Source organism: Protopterus annectens, chromosome 8.part0 (genome assembly GCF_019279795.1).
Source record: "Protopterus annectens isolate FY-2018-M chromosome 8.part0, PAN1.0, whole genome shotgun sequence".
NCBI lineage: Eukaryota > Metazoa > Chordata > Ceratodontiformes > Protopteridae > Protopterus > Protopterus annectens.
The window spans coordinates 1,258,277,189-1,258,290,324 of record NC_056741.1 but is presented as its reverse complement, the minus strand read 5'-3'; the positions used below and the strand labels follow the sequence as shown (position 1 = coordinate 1,258,290,324).

Below are 13,136 nucleotides of genomic sequence, written 5' to 3'. Positions count from 1 at the left end.
CACTGTCAGAGTGTGTCCTTCACTTCTGGGCCAAACAACAAACTGCCGTCAAAAGATGCATTGATGGACGATGACTTGACGGGCACCTCAAAATCACACAACTGTATCCAAGCATGCCTCCTGATGGAAATGCCTGAACCCACCGCCTTTGAGGCACCTTCGGCTGCATGCGAGATAAGCTTCATAGACAAATTACAGAATCCGATCTGGTCTCTTGGGATTAGCTCAACTGAGTCAGGTTCCTTCCACGCCCGCTTGGAGATCAAATCAATAAGCTCATCGGCCTGCGGAGTAACCCAGGAGGTAGACGGACCAATACAAAATGCTTCCAGGAATATTGATTACTCAGGAGAAGAATTCTGGGGAAGACCAGCCACCATTTGGATTTAGGATCGAAAGAAGGTCTCCAAATGAGACGTCATCAGGTGGTGATTTCGGGGACCCCTCCACTTCATTGAAATCAGTATCTTCAGTGACTGACTCCTGAAGAGAGTCTAAGTGCCTCCTTTTGCACTTTGTCTTCTTGGGGACTTCCTCAGCGGGGTGGTCTGGAGAAGTATCAGAAGAGATCAAAATACCCTTCTGGGTAGACTAGAAGCTTTGGGCTGGCTGTCCCTGCAGAGCAGAATTTTGAGGATCACTGTGCTAAGTCATCTGGGAAGTAGAGGGTGGATCTGAGGGGGAGGGACCTGTCTGACCTGAAGGAGTAGAGAACACTCTCTTCACTACCTCAAAGGCAGACCGCTCCAGGGAGAAAGAAGCCAATGGAGCCGAAAAAGAGTTTCTGGGCCGTCACTTCCACTGCTCCAAGAGAAATCCACCTGACGCTGAAGTTGGAGCCGAGCTGTCCAGTGCCAAAGCTCCAAGAGGAAGAGACGGCTCAAAAACCTCAAGGTCGAACTCATCCTCTTGGATCTGACAGGGAAGCTTTGGCTCCGAGAGTCATCTGACTCCCAGGATATCAGAGCTGGTGCGCTCAGAGCAATAGTCAGATCCAAAGACTGTTCTCTTCAGATCTGAACAAGAAGTTATGTACTCACCATAACGTTCGATGTATGTAGTTCATCTCGCCTCACATTCTTACCCGTGGGTTCGGCTCCGACACGGCCATACTCTAGCTCGAAGTCGTCAATTGGCTTGTGGCTAAGAGGTATCCTATGCTGCACTGCTCCCTTTCCCCAGATCTTGTTTGCTACAAGCTCAGGCAATCACACTCCACACACACAACACATAGAGAGGAAGCATCAGCCCAACAACAAAAGGAGTACTGAAACCAAAACTAACCTCTATGCCCTCCAGGAGGGGGAAGGCGGGAGGGTAAGTAAGAATGTGAGGCGAGATGGGCTACATACATCGAACGTTATGGTGAGCACATAACTTCTTGATGTTATGTAGACTAATCTCGCCTACATTCATACCGGTGGGACAGCGTACCCAGCACTGTGGAACCAAAGAAAGATCTGCCTCTAGATATCAAATCAAATTTGTAGTGACTGATAAAGGTGTGAGGAGATGCCCATGTAGCCGCAGCACAAATATTATCCATAGACATCCTGGCCTGAATTGCTGTAGAGGTAGACATTGATCGTGTAGAATAAGCCTTCACCTTAAAAGGTAATTCCTTACCGCTTGAGGCATAAATGAAGGAAATACAACTAGAGATCCATCTAGATAAGGTTACTTTACAGACAGGAGACCCAAGTCTATTGTCTGAAAACGGGACAAATAGCTGATCTGATTTCCTAAGATCCTTCGTTCTATGTAAATAGAAACTCAATTGTCTATGAATATCTAGCTTGTGAAATTTGAATTCTGCCTTATTAGAAAATTCTGGGAAAACCACAGGCAGCTCAACAGACTGGTTGAGGTTAATAACCGAAGCAACCTTTGGCATAAAGGAAGGCTTTGGTCTGCGGGAAACCCTATCCTTGTGAAATACCAAGTAAGGAGGTCCAACTGACAAAGCTTGGAGCTCAGAGACTCGCCTAGCTGAAGTGATGGCTACCAAAAAGATTGTCTTCCATGACAAATATTTCAAGTCACAAGTAGCTGCAGGCTCAAAGGGAGCCGAAGTGAGACACTGTAGCACAAAACTGAGGTCCAATGGCATTACGGGATCAAAAACTGGGGGCCGAAGCATCATAGTGCCCTTTAAAAATGCCTTACAAAGTCTATGCGCCATTAGACTGGGTTCATTAGCGATATGAAAGGTGGAGATAGCCGCTAACTGAACTTTAATAGTTGCGGCAGCTGACCCCTGACTGAAAAGCATGGAGAGAAATTCCAGAACTGATGAAATTGGTGCAGTGTAAGGGTCAATCTGCCTTTTATGAGCCCAGATGGAGAATCTTTTCCATTTACTGGAATAAATCGTCCGAGTCGAAGGCTTATGGGAAGAAGACAGCATATGAACTACTTCCGGAGAAAAATGATGAAGCTTGACTAGTGATGGAACTGGAGTAGACAAGCTGTCAGCAGGAGGGTCTGAAGAGAGGGATGGAACTGCCCTGACAGATGAGTTAATAGGTCTGGCTGTGGGTCCAGAATCCAGGGGTCGTCCATGAGATAGGGATGGAGAAAGGGGAACCAAATTTGACGAGGCCAATGTGGAGCAATCAGAATCATTCTGCTTCCCAAGAAGTGTGCTTTCTGAATAACCTTTGCTATCAGAGGAACAGGTGGGAAGGCATAAAGTAGACCGGAGGGCCAATCGTGAACTAGAGTGTCCCTGGGTGTCTCCCCCTGAGGGGGATGAGGGTGAAGTAGCTGCTGCACTTGGTATTGAGGGGATTGGCAAATAGATCACAGCAAGGCTGACCCCATCTGCAGAAAATCTGCACCGCAACCTGCTTGTTCAGGGACCACTTGTGAGGCATCAGAATAGCTCTGCTCAACCTGTCGGCAATCACGTTGGACATCCCCAGAATGTGCGTCGCCACAAGAAAGCGTTGGGAAGGCACTGCCCACTGCCACACTGAAATAGCCTCTCTGCAAAGGGGATAAGACTTGGTTCCCCCATTTGTTCAGATACCATACCACTGACATGTTGTCCGAGTGGATTTCAATCGTCCCGACAGGACGAAAGCTCTGGAGTGCCTGCAACGTTAATAGCACTGCTCTCATCTCCAAGACATTGGATATGCAAATGTATCTCGTGCTCTTGCCACATGCCTTGGACTGTCCTGCTGAGATAATGTCCCCCCCACCCAGTCTGGGCGGCATCCGTGGTCACTGTGGCAACTGGAGGAGGTGGAACGAAGGGCTTTCCCACACTGAGATTGCTGGTCTGAAGCCACCAGCGTAGATCCTGCTTGCACTTGTCTGTAATCATAATAAGATGGGAAAGCGGAAGGTGTTGTAGGGACCACTGAGCAAAGAGCAGCCACTGAAGGAGCCTCATGTGTAGTCTTAAAAGAGGGACTAGCATAATTGTGGCAGCCATTGTCCCTAACAATTTGAGAACCATTCTTGCCTTTACCTTTTTCAGTGGAAGCAAAGCGTAGACCTGTTGTTGCAAAACCTGAATTCTTTCTTGCCGTAAGAAAGCTCTCATGAGCATGGTGTCTAACTCGGTGCCTATAAAGGTGACACGCTGCGAGGGCAACAAGACAGACTTTTCCTAGTTTAGTGTGATACCCAGTTGTTGACACAGCGCAATGCTGGCATCCCTGGTCTGTAGTAGTAGATGCCTGGTGGTGGCAGACAGGAGCCAGTCGTCTAGGTACGGAAACACTTGGAATCCCTGATGTCTCAAGTGAGCCATCACCACTGCCATACATTTGGTGAACACCCTGGGGGCTGTGGTGAGACTAAAGGGCAGGGCTTGAAAATGAAAATGACTGGCTCCCAGCCGGAAGCGTAAATGACGTCTGGATGCCCTGTCCATCTTTATATCGTAGTAAGCATCCTTGAGGTCGATGGAGCACATCCATACTTCTTTCCCCAACAATGGGAGAATAGACTGTAAAGTGACCATTCGGAACTTGGACTTTTTTACATGGAGGTTCAAGCGGCTGAGATCCAAGATGGGTCTCAGGTCCCCTGTTCTTTTTGGCACCAAAAAGAATCTTGAGTAAGTCCCTAATCCGTGCTGGTCTGAGGGGACATGCTGGATGGCCCCTTTTGCTAGCAGCTTTTGAACTTCGGAAGCTGCGGAATCCCTTTGACTGGGTGGAGCATCTGGGATTCTCTTGGCTGGCGGGGGATGAGAAGAGAAGGGAATATGATATCCTCCGGAAATTATCTTTAATACCCACTCGTCCTAGGTGATGCCTTGCCAGGTTTCTGGGTATAGTGAAATGCGACCCCCGACTGGCTCTGGAGAAGCGCAGTCGGGCCTCCCATCAGGAGCGCTGGTAGGATGAACCATGAAAGGAATCGTGGTTCCCCCTGTTTACACGGGCCTCTAGGGCGGCGTCTACCTGAGTTACCACCCCCTCCCCTGCCTCTGGAGGGGGAAATCACTTTGTGCTTCTTGAAAAAACCTCTGCGGCTTTCTGAACCACGTTTTCCCACCCTTCTGGCCCTTGGGATAAAGTCTAGAAGGCATGCAAAAATGGACTCCCAAGGCAGACAGGGATTTTCCTTCCTGCTCGCACCTAGTGAGAGTATCCTTCATCTTGGTTCCAAACAACGATGAACCGTCAAATGGGGCATTGGTGAACATAGACTTGATGGTCTCCGCGAAATTACACAGGCACATCCAGGAGTGCCTCCTAAGAGAGACGTCTGAACTCGCTGCCCAACTCACTCCATCGGCTGCATGCGAGATCAGCCTCATGGAGGAGTTACTAATAGAATTTAGGGTAGACATCTGGGCATTAAGCTTCTGAGCCACTGCGTCAGAAACATTACCCTGCAGAGACTCTCCAAGCTCTTTTTGGAGATCTCTTTGGAGCCATATAAAAGGTGACAAATTGTTCAGCGACCGCAGAATAAAGGCCGCTAAAGAAAACATGCGCTTCTCATACTGGTCCATGGTCCATGACTCCTTGTTAGGGGGATGGACGGTAGATGAAGTCTCAGCTAATTCCTTCTTGGTGGCCACTGCCACCACCATGGCATCTACTGGAACGCCCTTTGTGAGAAATTCCTTGTCATCGGGGAGGGACAGAAACTTGTTGGGTCTCCTGGGGACTGGTTCCACAGTGTTAGGGGTTCCCACACCCTTTGACAAACAATATCCAGGAGTTCATCGAACGGGAGAGAAATGCAAGAGGCAGAGGTTTGAGACCCAAAGGCCTTCAGGAACACCGACTCCTCCTCAGAGGGAGATTTGGAGGGCCAGTCGCCTCTCTGCTTCAAGATCTCCAGGATATCTGAGAAAGAGATATCTTCAGAGGGCGACTTGGGGGACCCCTCTGACTCCTCGAGGTCGGTGTCCGAAGTGATAGACTCATCCCGGGAGTCAACGTGCTTCCTCTTGCACACTTTTTCTGGGGGCTCCTCAGGCAAACACTCTGGGGAGACCTCAGAAAGTTGGGGACCACTCATGGAGGTATCCTGAGGCCTTGGGTCTTCGCTGTCCAAGGACAGAGGGTGATAAGAAACTGATACCGGTGCTGGAGTGGGTAGAGTGTCGGTGCCATCAGACGCAGCTGAGGACTTGGCCAGCACGCTCCGCATGACCTCGAAAGCTGATCCCCCGGCTCCGAAGAACAACCAACCGTGGTAGCCCTCGGAGCTAAAGGGATAAGGTCCAAAGCCAAGGCAGGGCCGAAGCTCTCTTGTGCCGAAGCACCAAGCGGGAGGCTCGGAGCCGCAGAAGATCGACCTGAGACTTCTCCCTTGGGTCTGACCGAGGAACTATGAGCCCTGGACCCCGCGGACGGAGCCTACGGGGGTCGGAGCAGAGATCGGAACCAAGATGTCAGGATGGGCTACTAGAGCCGACGCAAAGGCATCAGACGGAACAGACAACTCTGGCTCCGAAGGCCGAGAAAGGCTCGGAGGAACATATGAAGATGGATGGGTGACAGGCTCCGGGGCCGATTAGGCTGGAGCCGAAAACAATTTGGCCAACACCGGAGATTGGAGCAGTCTCTGTACCACTCTATCCACATCATCATCCGAGACAGCCCTGGAGGACCTATAGGAGAAGGTCGGAGATTTGGACCTCCCTACAGAAGAAGACTTACGAGAAGGAGAAACCGGTCAAGAAATTTGAGACCAGCTCCGAACAAGTATCTCCGTCACCGGCTCCGAGAGACTGGGAGCCGATGTTGACTTGGTCAATTCACCCACTTCCTTCGGCCACGAGACCAATGGAGCCGAGGAAGCTGAAGCAGACTTGGTAACTTTTTCTGGCGGCTCCGATAAAAGTGACGGAGTTGGAGAGCGTTTTTTTTTTTTTTATTTAGAGGTCTTGTCTGCTTTAGAGGGAGAGGACTTAGAACTGGAAGCCCTCTCCAAGTCTTCTTCGAAGGAGGGTTTCGGTAATCCCTTCAGAATCAGTTTGTTCTTCCTCTCTTGAAGATTGCGTGGGCTAAAGACGTGACAGAACACACAGGATTCTTGGATGTGGATAGCCCCCAAGCAATATACACACACACACACAGAGTGCCCATCAGTAATAGACATTTTATATCCACACTTATCACATTTTTTGAAGCCCGAAGGCTTGTGTTCTGTTGTAACCATAGACATATTGGTATGACACTCCACACAATACGAGAAGACAAACCCGACACCAGCAACATAAAAACGCGGGAACTATGCCTCTAAATTAAACGGTCATAGAACAGTAAACACCACAGGGAAGAAAGGGCCTCTAACTTAAACAGCCCTGACAAACAAAACTAGGGAGGACTAGGTCCTCTAAGTTAAATGGCCCTAGCCCAAAGGGACGGGGCAACACTGGAACAAGCACACACAGGGAAACTGGGACACACACAACTAGAAGGGAGGACTAGGTCCTCTAACTGAAATGGGCCTAGCCCATAAAAAGGGAAGAAACGCAAACGGGATACCAAGATAAAAAGCCAAACAGGCTACACAAACAGTTTTCTTATCAAAAACAGAGACTAGCTATGAAAATAGCTTTTGGAGCAACAAACTACTAAAAAGTAGAAGAAAGTTGTACTTAGCCAAGGCCAATAGCGAGACCATGTCTGAGCTGTACGAGTGGCAAACGAGATCTGGGGAAAGGGAGCAGTGCAGCATGGGATACCTCTTAGCTATGAGCCAACTGAAGACTTCGAGCTAGAGTATGGCCGAGTCGGAACCAAGGTTCAGCTCCAAACCCACAGGTAAGAATGTAGGCGAGATTGGACTACATAACATCCAGAGATTCCCAGAAGGCTAGAACCTGAAGGCTCTAAAACCACAGGTTGAATTAGAGAAGGAGCGGTTATCAGTGGAGTTGTAGCTGGATGGACTTCCTGACCTGCAGGGGTTGGAACTATGAGAACTCCCTTCTGAAGTTGGTCCAAGAAAATTTTCCTCATCATCCTCTCCACATCCGCTTCCATGAGACTCCAGGAGGAAAAAGAAGATAGCAGGGAGAGTGATTTTGAGTGCCTTTCTAAAAAGGGAGCCGGCAACCTGGAAGGAACTGGATCCAGACTTGGAGAATATGTAGTTCTTGGTAAAGGCTTCAGATCTGAAGATGTAGGGTCCAAAATATGTTTGGTCGGATCTGAAGATCTAGGATCCAAAATGTGTGGTCGGATCCGTTGATGGTCAGATTGGACATAGCTTTGGATCCATTCTTTCTTTGATTCAGAAGTAGAGGCTAGAGAATCCAAGACCTAGACCTTTTTGACGGGTCTTTAGATTTATGTTTGGGGGACTGAACCCCAGCAATGGCTTCAGAAAAGGGAGATGGCAGTAATCCCTTTAAAATCAGCTCATTTTTCCTGTCAGCAAAAGTTTGGGGGTTGAACCCATGAGAAATACTACAGTCCTGTTGTAGGTGTTCTGGTCCCAAACAATAGACAATAACAGAGTGGGCATTCGACAAAGGCAACTTGTGCTTACACTTACCACATTTTTTAAAACCTGTTGGACCCTCCCCAGACATCTCCATACTTAAAGGAGATGAGTTAAAGTAAACTTTTTTGTTAGACATAAAGGGAATATAAAAAGAAAGATACAAGCAATGGTATTGAACTACAAGAAAGAAATTGTACAAAACCCAGAAAATACCAACAATGGTAAGTAAAGGATTTACATAGTGTGTAAAGAAGGCCAAGGGAAGGAGATAGGTCTACCACGACTGTAGAAAACTTTTACAGCCAAAATATAAGAAAAAAATAGCAGAAACACGTTAAGAAAAATTTAGATTAAAGATGAAAGAAACAGCTGTTTATAGAAGAATTTAAGATGGAGATAAGAAAAGTTTATCTCCCACTAAAAACACGAGAACTGAAGGTGACCACGTCTAAACGTTAAATTGGAAAACGAGATCTGAGGGATGTTAGGATTGGAGCATTATGGGTAGAAAAGGAACTTTTGAGTTCGTTGGTAGCCAAAAGCTAGTAAAGCGGCCGCGTCTGATCCGATCCCATTAGTCCAGGAAGGCATGAAAATGGATAATATCAGATATTCACCTTTGTTAGCAAATTTAGGAAAGAATACTGGCAAATTAATGGACTGACTGATATTGGATTCTGACACCACCTTAAGAAGGAAAGATGCATTGGTACATAATGTGATTCTATCCTTATAAAAGATCAAGTAGGGAAGTTTAGATGACAATGCTTGCAGTTCTGAAATTCTAGCAGAGGTAATGGCCACTAGAAAGACAGTTTTCCAGGTCAGAAACCTAAGATAGCATTTAGCTGCTGGTTCAAAGGGAGAATAAATTAAGGCCTCCAGTACAAAGTTCAAATCCCATGGTGGAGTAGGAGCTTTATATGGGGGTTTCAACAGGAGTGTGCCTCTCAAAAATGCTTTACAAAGTTTAGAAGAGGCCACAGAAGAATTTTCAAATCCAATATGAAAGTTAGATATGGTTGCTAATTGAACTTTAATTGTTGAGGGTAAGGGAGAAATACAGTAATAAGACAAGATTTATAAGCAAAGATTTTAAGGAAAATATGAAAAAACAAACTTACTGCAACAGTGATCTAAATGCTAAAAATCTAGGGCCACTTAGTTCTCTGTAACAGCAGTTTAAATAGAAATGTTTTCATATATTCTACTAAGCTGGTGGTGTTAAATACGAATTCTTCATGATCGAACATATTAGACTACTTAAAAAAAGTAAGTGTAACAATAATGACGAATTCTCCACATTATCTATATGCACAAACAAAATGGCATAAAATAACTATGTACTTCTGTTTTGTTTCTGGGACTTATGAAATTTGCTGAGTGCACATATCTAACTACTGCAGCTCTGGCAGTAAATCAAACTGGATCATTGCACCTTCTGCTGTGTAGGTCTGTAGAAATCAATCATAAATTTATCAAACTTACACATCCTTGACCAAACATTTCTGATTTTTTTTTAAACCCATTTTATAATATACCTATTAAGTAATTCTAGCATCTAGCTGCAACCTTTGCTGAACGTTCTGCCAAAAGATGATCCAACATAGAAAGGTGACAGACTCAAGAGTTTACCACACATTTGGAAAGCAAACAGAAGCAACATGGACATGTTACAACTTAATGACTTACCAACAACTGTAGGTTCCAAATCAACAAACACTGATCTTGGAACATGTTTGCCAGCCCCGGTCTCACAGAAGAAGGTATTGAACGAGTCATCTCCGCCACCAATGGTCTTATCACTGGGCATCTGTCCATCAGGCTGTATACCATGCTCCAAACAGTATAGCTCCCAACAGGCATTCCCAATCTGAACTCCAGCCTGGCCAACATGAATTGAGATACACTCTCTCTGTGCAAAACAAAAGTTAAAAACATTAGAACAAATATTCAAACACAGAAATATAAAATTCAAGCATTCCTACTTGACATTAAATATTTCCCCACCCACCCCATACAAAAACTGTTCACCTTACAGAGTCTGTTCCCCTTGCTTTTTAACTTCAAGGTAGAAAACTGGGAGACTGCTGGCTTGATTCAAAACAAACTCAGAAACCACTTTGGGCATGAATGAAGAATTTGCACTTCAAGAGACTAGCTCTATGGAAAATCAGACAGGGTTTACCCACCATGAGAACTTACAACTCAGATATACTTTTTGCAGATGACAGAGCACTGATAAGTGTAGTTTTTCAAGTTAAGTACCTTAAATCAGATTGATAAGCAGGTTGAAAAGGTGAGAGTCAATTGCACCAGACAGAGTTGAGATTTTAAGGAGTAAGCAACCTATTTATGTGAAAGTCTCAGGTGCAAAACTCCTTTCAGAAACTGTTTCACAATAAACGCAAAAGAAAAAAAGGATCTGTGGGCAGATATACTAAAATGGCTGCAAGGTAAACCTCTATACAGGAATACATGAGTTGACAAGAAAGTAACTCACAAATATTTGAGCACCAGTGGTACAAAATCCTTGATGCATCTCTGGTTATTGGATAAGCACCAACTACAAAACTGCTTTCACTTAGCAACACAGGAATTTTCAGTAGCAGGCTCTCTTGTCTCTTTTAGTACCTGCTGTACATTCTTATGAAACAAGTGCCGAAAAGGTATTAAAACTGAGTCTTTCAGGCAGTCAGTTGAAGTTTATGGATACTGGGGTGTATACAACTAACCCTGTCTTGTGTGAGTAGATTCAGTCTGAGGAAGCTTGTGGTAATGGCCATTGGCCAAGCCCATAAAAAGGGAGAAAGTACAGTTGTGCAAGTAAACTTACCATAACAGATGTTCAAATAATCGCTGCTGCAGTAGCCTTGGCTATATGGATTAAATCCGGCACAGAATACAATAGACTGACAGCTTATAAAGCTTCAGGGCACCTTCCAAGCGCCCAAACTGTCAAGTCAGTTTGAAATGAGCTGATTAAAAAGACAGGTTTGGCCTCCAAGCTCTTCACAGCTTTCATGTCAACAGAGAAAGGGAGGATGAGCCCTGAAAGGACAATGCTAGGAACAAAAAATAAATGTCCATACCCTGACATAAACAACACCGCAGAAAAAAGCGGGATTGAGGGAGGGAGTGGCTACTGCAGCAGCTATCATTTGAACACCTATTGTTAGTGTAGGTTTATTTACACAACTGCATTAAGTTTGTTATATTGATCACTACTGCAGCAGCCTGTATGTGTACATTACCTTAGCTAAATACATTTGTGAGGTGGAAGGAAAACAGTCCAGGAGCCCCTGGAAAATTGCCCTAGCAAAGCCTGATCTAGACCTAGAGAAGGAATCAAGCTTGAATATTTTGTAAAAATATGTTGAGACCAAGTTGCCGCTTCTAGAATGCTTCTAAACTCCTATCCTTTTCAAAAAGCCACAAATTAAGCCAAGGTCCTGGTATAGTGGGCCTTGACCCTGCCTGGAATAGTTTTGTTGTGGTGCGAATAACAAAAGGTAATAGCCTTACAACCATAGAGAAATATGTTCACAAGAAATGAACAACTGATCTGAAGATCTGCAAGATTTAGTTCTGTCATGATAGTACCCGAGTTGTCTGTGGATATCCAAGGTAGAGAGTACCCTTTCCCCATCATTTTTAGGTTCAGGAAAGAAAACTGTGAGACAGACAGTTCAGCTTAAAGTAAACTTGGATACCACTTTAGGCATAAAAGAAGAACTAGTTCTATAGGAACCCTGTCTCTGTGGAAAATAAAGATAGGGTTGACTCACTGTAAGAGCTTGTAATTCTGATCCCCTTATTTCAGAGGTTAGAGCAATAAGTAAAACTGTTTTCCATGTTAAGAACTTCAAGTCAGCCAGGTTAGTGAGTTCAAGCAGAGCAAGTGCTAGCTTCTCTAACACAAAATTAAGATCCCAAGGAGGGGTCCCTGGTTTTCTCTTAAGCAAAACCCTCTTCAAAACATTATAACATGAGAATGCAATGAAAGAGAAGAATCTATGGGCAGACACGTTGAAATGGTCAATAAATGATCCTTGACAAAGAGGTAAGAAAAGTCATAGGATAGTAACTCACACAGATATTGTAAAACCAGAGAACATCTAGCTCTGAATGGGAGCTGCTTATGTTGTTGTCACCAACTAGAAAAACATTTTCCATTTGCTAATATATAATTTTTTAGCAGAAGGATTTCTCGTGGTACATCCCCAGTAAACACGGACCTAAAGAAAATTAAAACCCTATCATCCAGGTGGACAATTGAAGTTGGTTGGGGTCAGGGTGTATCAAATACTCCCTGATCTTGTGTGAAAAGATCCATTCTGTGATGAAGTTTGCAGTAGTTACCCCTGGCCATTTCAAAAGGGAGGAAGAGCCACTGTTGCCTGCGCCAGAAGGGAATCACAATGATCTTTGGGGACTTCTTCTGAATCTTGAAAAAATCTTGAAGACATCTAGTTGCCAATCAGGAGGGTCTACACTTGTCCTGCTCAGCTTGTCTGCCACACAGTTTTTCTCTGACGGGATACAGGATGTAGAGTGAGACTGTCCTGTGAAGTTATATCCTAAGCTAACATGGCTAGTCCACAAAGGGTTATGATCTGGATCCCCCTTGCTTTTGGTGTACCGCATCACCATGTTATTGTCTGTAACAACTTTAAGAGCTCCCAGGGACCAAAGATGATCCACATAGAGATTAGTGCCTTCATAAGGGCAAGCTTTTTTTCCATACTTATGTGCTTGTGTCTGTCCTTGGCGTCACATACCTTGCACTTTTGTCTCTCCTGAAACTGTTCCCACAGCAAAGTTCTTTGGTGCTGGGGCCAAAAGAATTCAGATACCACTGTATCTGAAGTCATGTGCAATCTTGCCAAGGGTATCATGAGAATTATAGTTTCCAGGAGACCCAAAATCGTGAGGTATTCCCTCGAAGTGACTGAAGTCTGAGTGGAAAACCTTAGACATACATCTAGCTATAGATTTATTTTTTCCCTGCGGAAGAAATCCTCTTTGAACTGAGGTGCTGAGCTGACACCCCAGGAACACAATCCTGTGTGAAGGAGACAAAAAAAATTGAATGATCTTTTGGAACACTAGTTTGTGTAATACATTTCTTATACAAATGAGGAATTCATGATACTTTGAAAAAGGCTGAAAAATAAGCATGTTGACTAAATATATGGATACCC

At 44.9% G+C, this 13,136-nt stretch overlaps 1 protein-coding gene across 1 annotated transcript in view; it reads right to left on the bottom strand.

Annotated features, from left to right (window-relative positions):
- Positions 1–13,136, bottom strand: part of LOC122809345 (tubulin alpha-1 chain-like) — a 1,205,685-nt gene that overhangs the window by 989,516 nt on the left and 203,033 nt on the right. Inside the window, exon 2 of the mRNA XM_044080757.1 lies at positions 9,625–9,847. Coding sequence (XP_043936692.1) covers positions 9,625–9,847 — 223 coding nt within the window. The remainder of the gene's footprint in view (positions 1–9,624; positions 9,848–13,136) is intronic.